Consider the following 21,354-nt stretch of genomic DNA (forward strand, 5'->3'; position numbering starts at 1 on the left):
TTGATTTTCATTATGATTAGACAGATGAGAAGTATTATTTCTACATATTCAAACGTAAAAGTATGTAATGAAAACTTCTTTCACACAGATGACTGTGGTACTAAAAACGTGTCAAACATATTTTCTAGTTTTGAAAAACATCCAGAATGATTATTATTATTATTCCTACAATTGATTTCATATGATTACTTATAATATTTGCAATGTCAGTTACCAAAAGTATTAATTACACGAAAAACTGTCTTTGCTTGTGTGGATCGAGTTTTAACAACATCATTTTTATAGAAAAATACATCGTTGATCTCTTTGTCTTTTTGGATCACATTAGGCAGTTCTTGTTGAGAAAGGTGTGTTGATAGCCAATGTGGTGTTAAGACAGACGTTTTTATACATAATTTCTTTGTAAGTCTAGATTTTTTATGATATGCAAACAAAAAACTGAGTTATGGTAATAACCAAGAGAAAAAGCTCCGCAACAATTCATTGTAATGTAGACGCGTAACTAAGTTTACGACTCTTGATCTCTCCTCTTCAAGCAGTAGACATACTTTTAGATTTACTATATCATTGAAAAAGTCCAGAAAACTACAAAGAAGAGACATAGGTAAATAATAAACAATTTAATAAGTTCTGTGAATTATTAAGCCACACAACGGTAATCCCGACCAGTTTCTTATGTTCTATAGGTACTGAGAATTATTTACGCAAACAACACAGATGCTCATCACTGAGGTTTGCAGAACATTTTTAAATATTGCTTTTATCCCACTGAAAAGCGTAGGTTAGAACATGCATGTGATGCAAAACCTCTTTGAGCCGTTTATGCTCAGAGACTGCAGTACGCCTCACTGCGTTGCAGGCCCGTAATAGTCATGGTGCACCGTGCTGGACGAGGCCACTGGTCTAGAGTCGTTGCGCGGGTCCAGAAACAAACAGCTCGGCGGCTGGGGACGGTTTCCGAGGACACCGTGTGATGTCGCGTTTTACGGGTTTTCCCGGGAGAGGGCTAAACAGAAAACGATACAAGGGTAGAAGACACAAACACACTGCCGCCACAAGCTGCTGCCAGCCACAATCACATATTCCGTGTAGGAATTCCGCCCGTATATTCAGATCCACAACATTTTCGACAGTAGCTTTTATCTTATACCTATTCTAGGGCTAGTCTTCAGAAAAAGTTAGTAGCCAGTAACATCATTTCTCTTTATCATCACACAGGCTGGTTTCAAAAAAATGTCAACATGCAGCCAATATCACTTATGGTAAACCGTCGTGTAAGATTAGTTACATTTCCAGGTGAAGGGAGGAACATGCACGGAAAAAATAAAGGACACCGGGAAACCGGAACTGAAGAATGATCGAGGTCAAGTAGACTGATTAGAAATGAGACTCTTCACAGAATAGGCTAGGAACGGAATGATACGTGGATAATTTAGAACGAGAAGAAAGGACGGAACGACAGAACGTTTGTTAAGATGTCACTGAACAACTACGGGTGTTATTAGAGTGAGCCGTAGATGCAGAAACTGTAGGAGAAGACACAGTAGAAGTCTTAGGTCTCGGTTTCGATGGGTCGTTGAAGCGTAACTACTCTATGCTTGTCCACAGCAAACTGTGTAACAAACAAGCCTCGTGTCTGAACATGGTAGCAGTCTGTTTGGAATATCAAGCTACAATCCCTTTCCTGTTTCTTCACTGACCTACCTCTATAGCAAATAGAGCTCTCACTTGTTAATTTGAATCTACACGGAATGATACGTGAATTTTAATCGCTGTAAAGCTGTTAAATCACGTCTTGTTTAAAACCACTGCAATTACTTAATCTTAAGACAGATATAACGGAAAATTCCTTCTTATTCCGTTTTTTAAGATGTACTTTACCTTTCAGAGTTCCTCTGTTCTCGTACGGAACCCTACACTCCTACACACTTTACACTTCGTTGTCAGGTTACCCCTACTCCGTTACACAGGCAGTGGACAGAAATATGGAAACATCATAAACACAGAGCATCGCCATGTCCAGTACGATACATAAAAACCATTGACATTCAAAACAGCTTCCAGTCTTGCATGGTTCTCAGGGGAATCTTATACAGTTTTTTCCTCGAAACACTGGCAAGTGAAGGTGGACAGCAATCTCGAGCCCTTCTCTGAGAAGTAGACCACAACCGCTCAATAATATTGAGATCTGGTTACTGTGGTGGCAAGAGGAGATGTGACCGTTCATCCTAGTGCTCACAAAACCATTCGTCAACGACGCAAGCCATGTGAACAGGGACCATGTCGTCACCATTGAAGAACAAACATTGTCCCATGAGATGGACCTGATCAGCCAAAATGGTCACGTAACGTTTAGCAGCAATACGACCTTGCAGACTAACCTTGAAACCCAAGGAATACCACGAAATGGCTGCCCATACAATCCCCACCATGTTACACTCTCGGAACGCAAACTCGATCAGAAGCTGGAAAAAGTGTGAAACGAGACACATTCGACCAAAAGGCTTTCTTCCACTGGTCCAGGTTTTATGCCTTTGGAACCAGACTTTTCTGTTATCGGCATCTGCGTCACTGCTGTGTGGTTTTGTCTATCCAGCTCGTCCTGCAGTTCCCTGCTTCTGGAGTTCCGTTCTTGCTGTTCTGGCACTGACAGGGTTCGCTAGTGCGGCATTCAGTTCTGCAGTGACTTTTGCAGCTGTCCTCCTCTGATTTGTCACAATCCTTTTCAATGGTCGTCCGTCACAATCATTCAGCACAGAGTTTCGTCCACGTTATGACATAGTGGTGATGTTCTTCTGCTTTCCCTGTGTTCGGTATTAATCTGCGATGCGATAGCCCTTGAAATATCAAACACTTCTGCTCCTTGGCTGCGGAAGCACCCACCATACAGGCACCAGCAATTTGCCCACATTCGAATTCACTTAGCTCCAGCGTAACGCATTCACAAAATGAAATGAGCGGAGGGCATCGTTCGCCGGGAGGCCCCATCCGGGGAGGATGAAATGACAATGAGGGCAACATAGCACCCAGTCCACGAGCGGAGAAAATCTCCGACCCGGCCGGGAGTCGAACCCGGACCCGCTGCACGGGGAGGTAGGAGCGTTGGCACCCAGCTAAGCGGGCGCACACTGTTCTGGCGACGACTGATACTTTTCGCGTGTTGAGGACAATGCACAGGTGCAAATGAAGGATTATGTAGCATCTGTCATCGCGGTGTTTCCATATTTTTGTCAAGCCTCTGTGCCCCTTCTCGCTAACTAAAGGGCAGACTTCACTAGGCCATCCGTGCTTCTTATTCGCTAGCTAAAGGGCAGGCTTCCCTGGGCCACCCGTGCTTCTCTCATTCACGATCTCGTTCATGATTCTTATAAGATATAATATCCTGAAGGCTGTATTGTCGTTCAGAGTCGTGATACTTTCAACGTCCGTCCTATTGCTGATTGTTCAAAGTTAATATATATATTGCGGAGTAGTGCGTTTCACCTGCGCGGGGCAAATATTTATTCCTTTACTTGTTCCATGGAAGACGAAGAAATGTAAGAAAGTCGGTAGACTATGTGACGGACTTTGTTGCAATACAGGATAACGAGAGGACGTGTATGAAGTCTGTGCAACGAAACAGTCTTTGTTAGCCGCCATATTGTACAGTTTGTGTTTTCTGAGATTCACAAGCGATATGTAACGTTAATGTGGAGTTTAGTAACAGCCATAATACAGTCTGGTGCATTTCAGAGGTAATGTCGCTTATTTATTTTTGATCAAAAAGGTTCTGTAATGAACTGTAATGTACGAGAAGCTTGAATAGGACTTCCAACATTTGATGGTCGGTGCTTGGTGTAGAACTTGCTTCAATAGCACGGTCAAAAACATAGAGAAAGTTTTCCCTGCTAAAATGAACTCATTTCAATCGCAGACAATCATCTAATGACGAAATGCGAATGGTATTATCCGAATTTGAGACGATCCTATAGAAGTTTTCTCTCTCTTACATTTCAAGAATTTTACAGGCGACCGTCGGAGTCGGCAGTTGCTTCTACACCACAAGAGTAACTTGTCTACGTGCACGAAATTGGATACGCTGTGGGAGTAGCCGACTCCGCTCTGGAAATTGATATTGTTCTTCACAGACATAGAAGTAGAGAACTACACACATTAGTTCAATAACAACGAGTTTAATATTACCACCGTAAAAATATTAATTTCTTCTTTTGAGCCTAGTAATATTACATGGGGTAAACCCAGCCTTACGTCTCACACAGCCACCTCATTTAAGTTTATCGTTTCACACCATTTCCTCTACTAAATTCTAACCCAGTTTGTCGTGGAGCATATACGTCTCGTCAGAGGCGCATTGGTTCCTGACTTGATTTTTGTGAATGACAATGGGCGACCGTCTCGAAGAGGCCAAGTGGACAAGCTCTTGGAACGAGAGGACATTCGGCGAATGGACTGGCCTGTCCATTCCCCCGACTTAAATCGCAACGACCACGTGTAGGATACGTTGGGGATACGTACTGCAGCACGTCCCACACGCCAGCGACTACGCACCAGTTGTCAACCGCGCTGCTGGAGGAATGGAACGACCTACCACAACAACACCTTACCAGTTTCGTAGCCATCTTGAGAGCACGTCCGTGGTGATCACACTCTGTAGCAAGAAACATGCGCCAGCGTCAGTAATATCCAGGGGACCACGCCGAATACCGCTTATTTCAGTGTGATTATTGTCTTTGAATAAAAGTATCATTACTGTTGCTTATTTCTTTCAGTTATCATCTGTGCTGTACTGTAGCAGTTCTTTCTATTCATGGTCCAATTTTCGTGGAGCTATGTTAGTTGGCAGTGACGTTTTTTTTTCCTTTTCTTTATTGTTATTTAAACACCTTTACAGGAAAGGTAGGCCGGCAGCGACCCATCTATGCCGCTCTTCGGCCGATGGCAGTGACACATCGTGGGAAACTTACATTCGTCCGAAATCTTTGCGCACCAGTGTAGTTTCTGTTGCCAGCGCCCTCTGTGGCGGCTGATATAACTACAGGCAGTTGGAGCGGATTTTTTGTGGCAGAAGCTTAATTAGTTTCCTGTTGTCTGCACCATCAATGTGACGGCTGATCGGAACTACACATGGCGCCACTCTTCACAATGCCGGCTGTTGGCGCCCTCTGTGGTTATAGCTGTGTGTTGGTGTACACGGTACTACACTACTGGCCATTGGAATTGCTACACCAAGAAGAAATGCAGATGATAAACGGGTATTCATTGGACAAATATATTATACTAGAACTGAAATGTGATTACATTTTCACGCAGTTTGGGTGTATACACTCCTGGAAATGGAAAAAAGAACACATTGACACCGGTGTGTCAGACCCACCATACTTGCTCCGGACACTGCGAGAGGGCTGTACAAGCAATGATCACACGCACGGCACAGCGGACACACCAGGAACCACGGTGTTGGCCGTCGAATGGCGCTAGCTGCGCAGCATTTGTGCACCGCCGCCGTCAGTGTCAGCCAGTTTGCCGTAGCATACGGAGCTCCATCGCAGTCTTTAACACTGGTAGCATTGCGCGACAGCGTGGACGTGAACCGTATGTGCAGTTGACGGACTTTGAGCGAGGGCATATAGTGGGCATGCGGGAGGCCGGGTGGACGTATCACCGAATTGCTCAACACGTGGGGCGTGAGGTCTCCACAGTACATCGATGTTGTCGCCAGTGGTCGGCGGAAGGTGCACGAGCCCGTCGACCTGGGACCGGACCGCAGCGACGCACGGATGCACGCTAAGACCGTAGGATCCTACGCAGTGCCGTAGGGGACCGCACCGCCACTTCCCAGCAAATTAGGGACACTGTTGCTCCTGGGGTATCGGCGAGGACCATTCGCAACCGTCTCCATGAAGCTGGGCTACGGTCCCGCACACCGTTAGGCCGTCTTCCGCTCACGCCCCAACATCGTGCAGCCCGCCTCCAGTGGTGTCGCGACAGGCGTGAATGGAGGGACGAATGGAGACGTGTCGTCTTCAGCGATGAGAGTCGCTTCTGCCTTGGTGCCAATGATGGTCGTATGCGTGTTTGGCGCCGTGCAGGTGAGCGCCACAATCAGGACTGCATACGACCGAGGCACACAGGGCCAACACCCGGCATCATGGTGTGGGGAGCGATCTCCTACACTGGCCGTACACCACTGGTGATCGTCGAGGGGACACTGAATAGTGCACGGTACATCCAAACCGTCATCGAACCCATCGTTCTACCATTCCTAGACCGGCAAGGGAACTTGCTGTTCCAACAGGACAATGCACGTCCGCATGTATCCCGTGCCACCCAACGTGCTCTAGAAGGTGTAAGTCAACTACCCTGGCCAGCAAGATCTCCGGATCTGTCCCCCATTGAGCATGTTTGGTACTGGATGAAGCGTCGTCTCACGCGGTCTGCACGTCCAGCACGAACGCTGGTCCAACTGAGGCGCCAGGTGGAAATGGCATGGCAAGCCGCTCCACAGGACTACATCCAGCATCTCTACGATCGTCTCCATGGGAGAATAGCAGCCTGCATTGCTGCGAAATGTGGATATACACTGTACTAGTGCCGACATTGTGCATGCTCTGTTGCCTGTGTCTATGTGCCTGTGGTTCTGTCAGTGTGATCATGTGATGTATCTGACCCCAGGAATGTGTCAATAAAGTTTCCCCTTCTTGGGACAATGAATTCACGGTGTTCTTATTTCAATTTCCAGGAGTGTAGATCCTGAGAAATCAGTACACAGAACAACCACCACTGGCCGCAATAACGGCCTTGATACGCCTGAGCATTGAGTCAAACAGAGCTTGGATGGCGTGTACAGGTACAGCTGCCCATGCAGCTTCAACACGATACCTCAGTTCAGCCAGAGTAGTGACTCGTGTATTATGACGAGCCAATTGCTCAGCCACCATTGACCAGACGTTTTCAATTGGTGAGAGATCTGGAGAACGTGCTGGCCAGGGCAGCAGTAGAACATTTTCTGTATCCAGAAAAGCCCGTACAGGACCTGCAATATGCGGTCGTGCACTATCCTGCTAAAATGTAGGGTTTCGCAGGGATCGAATGGAGGGTAGAGCCACGGGTCGTAACACATGTGAAATGTAATGTCCACTGTTCAAAGTGCCGTCAATGCGAACAAGAGGTGACCGAGACGTGTAGCCAATGGGTGATACGCCAGCATGGCGATGACGAATACACGCTTCCAATGTGCGTTCACCGCGATGTGGCCAAACACGGGTGCGACCACCATGATGCTGTAAACAGAACCTGGATTCATCCGAAAAAATGACGTTTTGCCATTCGTGCTCCCAGGTTCGTCGTTGAGTACACCATCGCAGGCGCTGCTGTCTGTGATGCAGCGTCAAGGGTAACCGCAGCCATGGTCTCCGAGCTGATAGTCCACGCTGCTGCAAATGTCATCGAATTGTCCGTGCATATGGTTGTTGTCTTGCAAACATCCCCATCTGTTGATCGAGACGCGGCCGAGCGGTTCTAGGCGCTACAGTCTGGAACCGCGTGACCACTTCGGTCGCAGATTCGAATTCTGCCTCGGGCATGGATGTGTGTGATGTCCTTAGGTTAGTTAGGTTTAAGTAGTTCTAAGTTCTAGGGGACTGATGACCTCAGAAGTTATGTCCCATAGTGCTCAGAGCCATTTGAACCATTTGATCGACACGTGGCTGCACGATCCGTTACAGCCATGCGGATAAGATGCCTGTCATCTCGACTGCTAGTGATACGAGGCCGTTGGGATCCAGCACGGCGTTCCGTATTACCCTCCTGAACCCACCGATTCCATATTCTGCTAACAGTCATTGGATCTCGAGCAACGCGAGCAGCAATGTCGCGGTACGATAAAGCGCAATCGCGATGGGCTACAATCCGACCTTTATCAAAGTCGGAAACGTGATGGTACCCATTTCTCCTCCTTACACGAGGCATCACAACAACGTTTCACCAGACAACGCCGGTCAACTGCTCTTTTTGTATGAGAAATCTTTAGGATACGTTCCTCACATCAACACGTTGTAGGTGTCGCCACCGGCGCCAGCCTTGTGTTAATGCTCTGAAAAGCTAATCATTTGCATATCACAGGCATCTTCTTCCTGTCGGTTAAATTTCGCGTCCGTAGCACGTCATCTTCACGGTGTAGCAATTTTAATGGCCAGTAGTGTACTCATATTGTGCGTCGAATCACCGACAAGAGCATTAATTTGTACGTAGATTGATGGTTGGCGGCGGGGGGTGGGGGAAGGGAAAAAGGAAAGGGAAGGGATAACTGACGTCAGCTGACTCGGGACATTGCGCCGAATCAACGACGCCGAGCGATAATGTTTGCTGGACCGGGATTTGAACCTGGGATCACCTAGTTAAGAGGCAGGTGTGTTAGCACTGCGTCATCGGGAACACAGCGTTAGTGCAACTGCACGAACTATCTCGCGACGCTTCACGGCCGACCCACGTTCCCACCGAGCTCCACCTATCGGCAGTCCCTGTCCATTTCTCCGTGCTCGCTACTCTGAGATTCCCTCAGGATTTCGGACGTACTTATGCATCCGCATTGAAGGTGGTGGATCCATTGCCCATCTAGGCGAATCAATTATATGAATGCGTGGCGTCTGTTCTTTCGGATATGTCCGATGTTCTTTCGGATATGTCCGAATGAAGAGACACCACGCATTCATACAATTAATTTGTACATCTTTTTATGCGAACTATGTGATGTGCCCTGTCAAGATACGAAGCCGACGCTCTCAAATTGCGAGACAAGTTATGTGGACGACGTCTGTTTGCTGTATTGGCACCTCGGTGTCTTGAAGAGTCTCCCCCTCCTTTCCCCTGCCGTAATGCTTGCCTGTCAGCGAACAGGAGTCGCGTGGGCGACCACGTGTTGCGGCTCGTTTAAACAGCGGCGCGCGCGGCGCATGCGCACTGGCCGCCCGGCGCGCCTCGGCCGGCGACCACGCGGACCCGAGCGGAGCAGAGGCCGGCACGGGCAGAGATGCTGCGGCTGCCGCTGCCGGCGTGCTGTCCCGCCGCCATGGACTGCGCGCGCGACCACGAGCTGCTGCTGCTGCGCGAGCACCACCGCCGCCTGCACCTGCTGGCCGCGCTCTCCGCCTCGCAGCGCCTCGTCGCCCTCTCGCAGGTACTGTTGCTATGGCGACGCCGGCCTCGTGTCTTCCACGTTTCGTTATGCTACGGGTACTTTCATCTGCGCCTTAATCCGGGCGGCCCATCATTTAACGTAATAACGCAGCGCCTTTCGATCGCCACAGGTGATATGCATTTTAGGCAAGCCGTGATGGTCGAATTCCCGACGACTCGTAAAAGTATCGAATCTACATTTGCGTACGTATTCAGCAAACCACTACGAATTGCAACGCAAAAGTTACTTATCTTAGTATCCTAGCGTTTCTTTTCATTCCAGTCGAATCTGAGAAGAATGACTATTAAATAAATTCCTCTGTGCCTGCTGCAATTTGACGAATAATTTCTCCACGGTCCCTACGGGAGCAGTACGTAGCCGCCTGAAAAAGCTGTCATATTCTAAAATGAAACTTTCAAGGCTCTTCAGTTCTGCTGTTGTCGTCTTGAGTCCGTCGACTAGTTTGATGCAACTCTCCACCCCAGTCTATCATACACAAAACTTTGCATAACTTTCACAAACAGTAACATCATCCTTCCTAATCAGCCTATCAGATTGTGATATGAATCACGGTGGTTGCTAACGCCTAGGGAAATTTTACAATGAGTGAGGCTACCGTTACCGGAGGAAAATAGTACCGTTTACTAGGAGGAAAGTCTACAGCAGACCCTTCTGAAGGAAAAATCTATTCCAAACATAATCTACATACCGACAATAATTTTGAAGTGGATAGAATTTAGTCAAATCACTCACGTAATATATAATACAAAAAATACTGATTAGCAAAAAAGAGATAATTAAAAGGTCACCAGTCCACTAGGGCAATGAATATCCAGAATCCTAAGAAACGTAATGGCAAAGGACATTAAGCAAACAACCACTGGCGTTGGAACAGAAGGCTGTCACGCTTTTCCACAACACAACAGTTCAGAAGAAAATAAATGAATCAGAAAGCTCTGAGTTTGCAGTTACTTACTCTGAAATACTAAATTGTGAAAGCAAAGTTAAATGAAGTTGCTGGTTAAATCAGTGGCTAACTATGACTGAAATTTTGTTACGAAAAATGACTTTCATTAAACTCAGCTTAACGTAACGCAATATTTGGATAAGGGCAAGCAATTTACTTTTCATTATTCAGAGACTGAATTGATTCACTTTAAGCAAATGAGCAATTGATTTAACATAAGAACAATGAAATACATACCAAGCCATCGGAAGTCCCTCGCTAAGCTAAATACGGAATAAATGAAATTGCGCAATTTCAATTTGTGCTGTATCTTTACCTATGTGTCTTGCCAGTCAAATTTTACGTTACTTTGAGTGAAGTTAATACTCAAAATCGCAAGTTCGTTAAGCCTCTGTTATGCAATATAATAATGAAAGTTATTGAGGCAGCAAAATTTAAACAGAAACTAGCCATTAGTAAACAAACAAAAGTGGCAGTAGACAGTTAATCAATTTTCATGTTTTTACAACACTCGGTGATTGCCTGGAGAGGTTCACATGGTTCAAATGGCTCTGAGCACTATGGGACTTAACTGCTGTGGTCATCAGTCCGCTAGAACTTAGAACTACTTAAACCTAACTAACCTAAGGACATCACACACATCCATGCCCGAGGCAGGATTCGAACCTGCGACCGTAGCGGTCACGCGGCTTCAGACTGTAGCGCCTAGAACCGCACGGCCACTCCGGCCGGCGCATGGAGAGGAAAGGGACACTGCTTGGTAATGTCGGAGGACAATGACAGCACAGGTGCACTGCAGGTTATTAGTCAAAAAAGATAATTACAGTTTGTGAAAGAAATGCTACTGGGTAATGCCTGTGCAATACTAGTTACACGTTGTCAGTTACCAGTTTTACGATGTTGTAGCTGTGCGGGCGACAGAAAATGTAGCCGATGACAACATTGAGCTGCTGCTGTTGGTGATGGTTGCGAACCACGAGTCGTTTCTGTAGCCACGGATAACTCTGGGACAGCCAATAGCTGGAGGTGCAGCTTCCTCCGCCTGTCCACTCCGACCGTGCACTCAGTACCCGCGAGTTAACGAAGTGGGTGCGCCTACACTGGCGCGATCACAGCTGCACACCGCGTCTGCCGGAGCGACCAGCAAACACTCTGCACTCTTTCATGACTCTCGCTGCTCTGCTTCCTCTCTGCTCGGAACGCGACAGACTCTCCATATGCAAAGATAAGCGACGGCACGGCTACTGCATTTTCGCCGTTGCTGTCGATACATCCAAATAAAGTTCACTAGGCTGTTACCCAGCAATTTACAATATTTGCATTACAATTACAACCAGTTATATGCATTGACAAGTAAATACACAATTGTATCCATTACGTTTTATAGTTTCTGTCATAATGCTTACAGATTCAGAATTACCAGTATATTGTCCGCCTGCTTAGCTGGATGGTAACGTGCTCGCTTCCCACGCAAGCGTGCCCGGGTTCGCTTCGCGGCTGGAATGGAGATTTTCTCTGCTCAGGGACTGTGTGTTGTATTGTCCTCATCCTCATAGACCTATATCTCTAACGTCGATCAGTTGTAGAATTTTGGAACACTTATTGTGTTCGAGTATAATGACTTTTCTGGAGACTAGAAATCTCCTCTGTAGGAATCAGCATGGGTTTCGAAAAAGACCGTCATGTGAAACCCAGCTCACGCTATTCGTCCACGAGACTCAGAGGGCCATAGACACGGGTTCACAGGTAGATGCCGTGTTTCTTGACTTCCGCAAGGCGTTCGATACAGTTCCCCACAGTCGTTTAATGAACAAAGTAAGAGCATATGGACTATCAGACCAATTGTGTGATTGGATTGAGGAGTTCCTAGATAACAGGACGCAGCATGTCATTCTCAATGGAGAGAAGTCTTCCGAAGTAAGAGTGATTTCAGGTGTGCCGCAGGGGAGTGTCATAGGACCGTTGCTATTCACAATATACATAAATGACCTTGTGGATGACATCGGAAGTTCACTGAGGCTTTTTGCAGATGATGCTGTGGTGTATCGAGAGGTTGTAACAATGGAAAATTGTACTGAAATGCAGGAGGATCTGCAGCGAATTGACGCATGGTGCAGGGAATGGCAATTGAATCTCAATGTAGACAAGTGTAATCTGCTGCGAATACACAGAAAGATAGATCCTTTATCATTTAGCTACAAAATAGCAGGTCAGCAACTGGAAGCAGTTAATACCAAAAATTATCTGGGAGTACGCATTAGGTGTGATTTAAAATGGAATGATCATATAATGTTGATCGTCGGTAAAGCAGACGCCAGACTGAGATTCATTGGAAGAATCCTAAGGAAATGCAATCCGAAAACAAAGGAAGTAGGTTACAGTACGCTTGCACGCCCACTGCTTGAATACTGCTCAACAGTGTGGGATCCGTACCAGATAGGGTTGATAGAAGATATAGAGAAGATCCAACGGAGAGCAGCGCGCTTCGTTACAGGATCATTTAGTAATCGCGAAAGCGTTACGGAGATGATAGATAAACTCCAGTGGAAGACTCTGCAGGAGAGACGCTCAGTAGCTCGGTACGGGCTTTTGTCAAAGTTTCGAGAACATAACTTCACCGAAGAGTCAAGCAGTATATTGCTCCCTCCTACGTATATCTCGCGAAGAGACCATGAGGATAAAATCAGAGAGATTAGAGCCCACACAGAGGCATACCGACAATCCTTCTTTCCACGAACAATACGAGACTGGAATAGAAGGGAGAACCGATAGAGGTACTCAAGGTACCCTCCACCACACACCGTCAGGTGGCTTGCGGAGTATGGATGTAGATGTAGATGTAGATCATTTCATCCTCAAGTCGCCCAAAGTGGCGTCGAATGAAATCAGACTTGCACTTGGTGGTCGAACTTCTCCGAATAGGGGCCTCCCGGCCAACGATGCCATACGCTCATTTCCATTTACCAGTATATTACAGTTTACCACCAGATATTAAACGTCGAAAAATTTGGAATGGTGTAGAAGGTACTTTATCTGCATTTCGGTGATACAAAGCCACACCCACTTGAACTAGCTAACTGTAAACAAGGTTTGGTCGCCTTTTACAAATTTCTCCTTCTTCCCCTCTCTCTCCTCCCGCTTTACAACACACACAATTCCCTCTATTACAAACTTGGTGATTTCTGATGTCTCGTGGTGTGTCCCATCAACCGATGCCTTCTCTTAGGCAAGTTGTGCAATAATTTTTTTCCCAGATTACATTTAGTACCTATTCAGTTGTTACCTCATCTACCCATTTAATCTTTTGCCACGAAAACGGAGGTATCCTGTTTCCATTGAAAACGCCGTACTTACTTACAACAAAACACCGAGGTACCTGATGGTAGCAGTTGACAGAATATATTGCGGAGAGCACCTAACAAAAACATCCCAAAAGCTAAGACAAGAAAGTGTGGTGGAACCTGGGTACTGTCGACAACCACTTTGCGTTCTTCTTTCCTGTGTCTTCTCAAACGCTGAATATTGTACCCCAGGTTTGGAAACAGCTCGCATGCACAAAAAATAACATCTAAATAACACTATGACAGTTATTACTGGTTTTCTCAAAACAAATTCTACCCATTGGCTACAACCTCAACTAGAAGCGTATTGATTCTCTCTTACTTTTCTTTTTGAAGTTGCCGGCCGCGGTGGTCTCGCGGTTCTAGGCGTGCAGTCCAGAACCGTGCGACTGCTACGGTCGCAGGTTCGAATCCTGCCTCGGGCATGGATGTGTGTGATGTCCTTAGGTTAGTTAGGTTTAAGTAGTTCTAAGTTCTAGGGGACTGATAACCACAGCAGTTGAGTCCCATAGTGCTCAGAGCCATTTTTTTGAAGTTACTGAGTACCATATGACGATACTTAGCGCGTCTGTGGTCTAATTTTGACTGAAGGGATGAAAGTTTACCAAGTAATTTATAGCTGTAATACTGCCTGGCCCTCTGAGAAATTAGTTGTCTTGATTCCTTCGTGAAGGTTTTATTCGTTTGCGCCACTGCAGTATATACATTTATACTTTTTGATTTTTTTAAAATTTGTTTGCTATTGTTTATTACGACTTATTTGTATAAACATTTTACCAGGAGTTTTAAGCTAGAACTTCTATCAGGCTTTATTGTTTATCATGTTTCATAATATTTGGTAACGTAATAGCTACTGCAACCCATGGGCCTACATAGGTCATCTGCTATGGGTTACGTATGCTAGCCGTATACTTCTTACAAATTCCTATGCCCAGCGCTATGTACACAGCCAGGAGCATGACCGACTCCGCGTCCTACATTTTTACTGTGTGATGCATCTATGTAGGTCTGATCCCGTTTTAGTGGATGTGGACGGCACTGCACACCTGACAAATCTAATCCGCTGCTTATTTATACCTTTTGTGAGACTAAGCCGGTCATTTGCTTTTGAATACTTTTGGCTGTTCTCGAGATAAGTGTTTTATAGGACCCGAACAACGCCTTTTAAAAAAAAAATTGACAAGGGCAACTGCCTGTTGTGGCTGTTTTAGGCACAATTTCTCGCTTATTTAACATCTTCTAAACCAGTAAGTTATTTATATATTTTTAAATTTTGTCTTACTGTGTTTTGGACTTATAGTGCATTAGACTGTTTACTGGCGTTTGAACATTTTATCGGATATACTCCGATATATTTTACTCTTGTTTTATAGGATATTGCACATTATTTTTTTCAAATTCTGACCATGGCGGTTTCCAGCTGGAAAATTTGTGTGCGTGGCATCCTGTCCTTAACATCATATTTTGCATGAGTTGTTTTATTTATGAGCGGCGTCCTATGTGCTTAACACCATATTTTGCCTCTGAGTTGTTTTATTGTTTCTTGCTTGTCCAATTATGCTAAACCGGCGTAGTGACATTTACGTGAAAGATTGTATTTTTTCTCGGAGGCTAATCTGAAATTGCCTTGTGTAAGGCGAAACGCCTCATTGGAGGACAAATAAAAGAAATGATTCAGTTTTGTCCTTTCACATTCATAGAAGCGCAAACGTTCTCTCGAGCGAGTGCAAAAACATCTTTTATAAGATACCTAACAATCCTTTAAGATACTAATGATGTCAACGATAACTGAGCCTCCCTAGGCGACAACCAACAAAAACAGCAGGAATCGTTGTGGAAGATTAGATCAACCGTACCAACGCGTGGACTCGAGAATGCACTGGACAACAAAGTAATCATATACCGCGCATCACCGAAAAACCACCAGGTTTTGACGTGCCGCGCACAGCATGGTCAGTGCTAAACAGAAACGGGAAGCAAACATGGCAGATGTGTATATCCTTCTACACAAATTGGTCACGCTGCCCTCTCCACTTCTTGATTGCGGAGGACCACAACTCGTCATACACCGCAGGAGAATGTCCCATAACATAATACGATGGCAGACCAGAAGACTCCCTGCTGCATAACATAAATACTGCACATATGTATTTTAATCTGCATTCTGTATAAATAATAATTAGGTCCGACTGGACCCTACCACATCGCACAAAGCTGTTATGTTTCAATCTTCGGAGCTTCCTAGTAGCTCTCAATTTTTCTCCTTGGGTCCTTTTTATTCCTTCAGTCCACTTCGTCCCTGGTCAGGTGGTGACTGCATTATCTGGCAGCACTTCCCATTTGCAAACTTTTCAGTTAAAAATGTCTCATTAACTTATAGGAGCCTTATCTAGATAATTTTTGAGCTACTGTATCCAGAGTACGGTTTTGAATTGTTCTGCACTTCGACATTTTGTCAGTGAATCTCTTTGTTGGGAGTCTATGGATGTCACCATAAATATCAGTCTTCTTTTTCTGAAAACGCGAGACATGGACAACTCAGTCTTCTTTTTCTGAAAAGGCGATAGCTTTTTGGTTGTTGTTTGTGGATTGTAGTGTGTGCGCATCTTCTTCCTTTCAGAGCCGAGTATCTTTCTTAGAATTTTGGGTTCTTCTTTCAGGATAACTATTAAATCATCTTTGATGTGGAGTGTAAGCGTTTCGCTAACGTACAAAACATCGAGCTTGTTAACTGTGTATGGTGCATGATTTTCGTTTGTGTGGACATACATTTTTTTGTTACAGATACTGTAGATTCTACCATAAGATCTCCAAAGCTTCTGCATACGAATTTTCTTTGTCATTTTTTCTCTCTCTGCAGGTTCAAGGATTTCACCGAAATACTTGAAGTATGGAAATCCCTCGATTTGTCCATTTTTGCGAGCAGTTTTTGATGATTTTTGGAGGATATTTGGTGACCAACTCTTTCATCGCAATCCCTGTCAGTTTCTGTTTAATTGCTGTCGTCTCTTCGTTTTCCGGATCATCTGCAAAAACTAGCCAAGAAATTTGGATGCCATTCTTAAATCTTCCAAGTCGTCTGAGTTTCCAATGGCTTTGGTTTTTAAATTCTTTTTCCGACTCTCCTACGACTTTGTCCAAAACCAAAATTTGACACATTAATACATATATTAATGCGTCAAAATGCCATACAATAATTAAAATAAATAGACGCTCAGTCTTCTGTTGCACTACATTTCAAACGCTTCTATTCTCTTCTTGCCTCTACCGTTTGTCGTCCACGTTTCACTTCCATAAAAGACTACACTCCAGACCAATGCTTTAAGATAAGACTCCCTGATACTTAAATTTATTTTAGAGGTGAAAATAGTTATTATTCTGAAAGAGCTTTATTTGCTGTTACAAGTCTGCAATTTACATCCTCTTTACTTTTTTAGTCGTCAAATAGTTTGCAGCAAAAGTCATCAACTGCTTTTAGTGCCTCATTTCGTAATATAATTCCCTCATCGTCACCTAATTTAATTTAACTTCATCCATTAGCCTTGTTTTACTTTTGTTGATGTCCATCTTATAAACTATTTTCATGGCACTGTGCATTCTGTTCAGCTGGTCTTCCAACTACTTTGCCGTCCGTCTCTCCCTGAATCACCACACAATCGGTAAGCCCTAAAGTTATTATTTTTCTGCCTAAATTGCAATTCCCTTTCAAAATTTCTGTTTGGTTTACTCTATTGTTTGCTCAAAGCACAGATAATATAACGTGGAGGCATGGCTGAAACCCCGTCCCATTCCCTTCTCAATGTCTCCCTCCATTTTATGTTCTTCTACTCTCATAATTGCAGCCTGGTTTCTTTAAAAGTTGTGAATAACCTTTCACTCGCTGTATTTCATCCCTGCTGTAATCAGAATTTCTAAGAACATATTCCAATCAACATTTGAATTCTTCTCTCCTCCAGTCATTCAGCTCTTTTTATTCAACACACAGAACGTGTTCCTGTACATAATATGCCAGCTAAAATAGCAAACTTACGCGAAATTGTCTTTGAGAAACATGTAAGCAAATCAACTTCAAACCTAAAAAATAGTTCAGCTCTACAGCTACTTCCAGCCCAATAGTGTTTGTTTCATAAATCTGTCCTTTCTTCTGGCAACTGTTCACAGTAAACTCCTTTCTTCTTTCAGTCTCCGTAGCACCCTTTCATTTCGTACTTAACCTGCCCATTGAATTGTTGACATCCTTTTCCGGCACCAAATTACAAATACTTTCGGTAACTCTTTCTTTGATTGTTCTACAATTCGCGTTTAATTTTTACGCAGTGCTATGCTAGAGACAAACCGTTTCGGCAGTGTTTAATATAAGTTTAACTCTTTTATTGAAGACAGATAGATTTCTTTCCGGTTTTCTTTTATCTCTATTTTAAAATTTAGCAAGTTGCAATTATATTTCTGCTACTCTCAGTCACTTTCGTGTCAACTTAGTTTATTCGTAATTCAAATTTCATTGTGTTCTCATTCTGTCTACCTCTTTTACAAAATTTATTTAAGTATTCCTTACTATCGGCCAGCAGCCATCAGTTCTCTTTGCACGGTTCTTTACAGTCTCTCTGAAATTTGTACATTCAGACTTCTTGATACTGATTTTGTCAACAGAAGAGTTTTATGGATATGGTACAGCGACGTATTGTAAAATAACTGTCACTGGATAACACCGACGTTTTCAGTGACCTTCCTCTGGATCGGTATTATCCAGTGAAACTTACTTCACAATATGCCACGTCGTCATGACCAGAAAACTCTTACGTTAAATGACTCCAGCCTTGAAAGCATTGGTTTTTCTACTCTTTACTTTATATTTAATATTTCGATATTTGTCCGCTCCTGGTAGCCGAGTGGTCAGCGCGAAGGGCTGTCATACCTAACGGCCCGGGTTCGATTCCCGGCTGGGTCGTGGATTTTCTTCGCTCAGCGACTAAATGGTGTGTTGTCCTTATCGTCATCATTTCATTCCTATCGTCACGCAAGTCGCCGAAGTGGCGTCAACTCGAAAGACTAGCACCAGGCGAACGGTCTACCCGTCGGGAGACCCTAGCCACATGGCATTTTCCATTTTCGATATTATAGTGGATGCTCTGGTTGCAGTAGTGAGTGGTTAAATTAAACTTTCCTTGTTTAACACGTTATAATACGGAAACTAATCATCATACGAGTACCAAGCTTGGTAGCATTAATGTCCAGTGTATGGGGTGCATGATTTCTAAGCGTCACAGCGCCATCGTCCAGTTCCAATTATGGCCACCAGATGCCGTGATCAGTCATCGTGATTCATAGTCTCACACACCTGACCAGTCCCAGTGCACTTGTTGACGTGATGAAGAAGTTCGAATCAACTGGAGAACTGGGCGACCGGTTGCATCACAGATGGTTGACAAAATCGCTGTTGCTACGGCAGACAACGCTGCTCGCTATTCCCGATGGTCAGGCAGTGCGCGTGCTGTGTGACTACGGTTGAACATCCCGTACGGAAGGAGCTTCCAACCATTCTCAAATGGTATCCGTACAAGCTCCAAATCGTACAGCAGCTTGCACCACAGGACGCACAAAGACGTGTTGACTTCGCTCTCTTTCTCACAAGGACTGAAGTTGACAAGGGCTGGTCCTGGACCATCCTGTACAGAAGAAGCTTATTTTTCTCTGACAGGTGAAGTGAACACATATAATTGCCGAGCGTGAGAATCTTCATCTCCAGTCACTGTGCATGAAGTTTCTCTGTATTGTGCACGGTGTTGAGCTCCTGTCGTAACAGTAATGGTACCGCTATCTGATGGTATGATGTACCGTAGGAGCACATTAAAATTGTTTCAGGTGAATTGAATCTGCATTATTTCTCTTCGCTATATCCTTGACATTAATGCTGCCGAGTTTGGTCCTCTTGCGGTAATTAGTTTCCGTGTTACAACGTGATAAATAGGAAAGTTTAATTATAGCCACCCGGTATATTTTGTGACTCATACATATTTTCACATACACTTAGAAATCTACAAAACAACTATTAAGAGTGACTTAGAAAGATGGAAGTTGTAGCAGCCTTATTGGCAATACAGTACACGTTGTTTAAATTCTCTTTTCTTACATACAAAAAAAAACTTTCCATCTCCATCTGTTATTATCACAAAGCAGAGGCCTACAGAAAATTGAAATAATGAGTACTTGGAATCTCCATCTAAATGAGTTGCAAAATTGTTGAAAGGTAAGCTCAATTATTTCTATAAGTTCTTGGAGATCGAAATGTGTAAAACATAAAAAGAACTGAAATTATTTCAAATGGTTCAAATGGCTTTGAGCACTATGGGACTTAATATCTGAGGTCATCAGTCCCCTAGAACTTAGAACTACTTAAACCTAACTAACCGAAGGATCACTCACATCCGTGCCCGAGGCAGGATTCGAACCTGCGACCGTAGCGGAAATTATTTCAGAGTTCACGAAAAATCTACATTTTTTATTTCCTTTCCGCAAATGTCTTTTGTTTTCTCCATTGCTTATTCGCTCCACAAGTTAACCAACAGTGGCTGTAGGATACGACTCCAGTTAGCTCTCTTCCTAACATGAATTTCTCTTCCTTGAAAATCTACTTTATTATTAGAGCTTTGTTTAATGTCCTCAGAAACTACAACAGCCTTTTAATTGAATTTAGGCATTATGAAAGGATGTCACTTCGTTCACCTTGCTTTATGCTGCAAACTATTTACATACACGGCTCTTGATCAGGACTTGCAAACTGCTGCTTGGAAAGGGAAGATGAGATCTGAAACAAGAAATTATGGCATCACGAGCGGAGGCACACAGATTAAGCAAAGGTAAGACGACCCGGTCGGACAGGATATGGAATCGTGGGTCCCAGAGCACGGCATAAACATTGTAAAAAGTGACTGTCAAAAATCATAGAAGCTCTGTCCAGCAATCTCTCTAAAGTTTGCAACCCTCTCAGTTTTTAGGTTGGTCGATATCCACTAACGAGTTTGAAAATCGTAACATCCACAAAGAATTTTCTGTAGGATGCGTTGGAAAGTATACCAGGAACAAGTGATTAACATTGCGAAGATACGGCTCACACGTAGACCATTTTTTCTTTCTTCTTATTTCCTCACCTGCCAGAACGAGACTTGTCTGGAAACGATACATTGCCGCTCTTTTGCTGAGAGCATTTACAAAATGCATAAATGTGTGTGTGTGTTTTTTTTAATTATATTAAAACGCTTGATAGTGTACACAAGATTATAAATAATATTTCCTTTTAAGATGCTAACAATTTACAATAATGTTTATTACTGGAACACTTCACTTCCGCACCGAGTTATAGGGAATGAGCAGTAGTGAGGAGTATTGCTGAGAGGGAGCGTTTTGGAAAGGATTTGATTAGAAAAGATGAATAGGAGCATCTCGAACCAACCTTCTGAAAAGGGAAGAATGGGGGGAGAGTCTTGACATGGGGAGGAAAGGGAATGTTCTGCTCAAGCTAATATGATGGGTAGATCTCTGGGACAGGGTGTGGAAAGTGCGTAGGTGTTACATTTGGAAACGGGGATGTGTTAGTACAAGCGCAGCAGAGTACAACGGTTGAAAATCAGAGATGAATTGGTAGAGTGTTTCGTGTCAAGTTTGCAGGAAGTGTATTAAATCCTGAGAGGAGAGGGAGGGGATTAATGAGGTGATACAAGATACGAGTGGTGCAAGGTGGACGGATACGGTAGGTGAGGCGATGTATGTGGCGTTCAAGGATTCTGAGGGAATGATAAAATTTTTATGGAGCTCAAATACAGGTGTCATCGACAAAACAGAGAACTGGTGGTATTATGGATCTGTAGATGTGG

At 44.2% G+C, this 21,354-nt stretch overlaps 1 protein-coding gene across 1 annotated transcript in view; it reads left to right on the forward strand.

The window, feature by feature from the left end:
• The first annotated feature begins 9,046 nt into the window (after positions 1-9,046).
• The window catches only part of LOC126457367 (fork head domain-containing protein FD2-like), a 61,459-nt gene continuing 49,151 nt past the window's right edge, over positions 9,047-21,354 (forward strand). Inside the window, exon 1 of the mRNA XM_050093615.1 lies at positions 9,047-9,175. Within this exon, the coding sequence (XP_049949572.1) occupies positions 9,068-9,175 (108 nt within the window). The 5' untranslated portion in view covers positions 9,047-9,067. The remainder of the gene's footprint in view (positions 9,176-21,354) is intronic.

Source organism: Schistocerca serialis, chromosome 1 (genome assembly GCF_023864345.2).
Source record: "Schistocerca serialis cubense isolate TAMUIC-IGC-003099 chromosome 1, iqSchSeri2.2, whole genome shotgun sequence".
NCBI lineage: Eukaryota > Metazoa > Arthropoda > Insecta > Orthoptera > Acrididae > Schistocerca > Schistocerca serialis.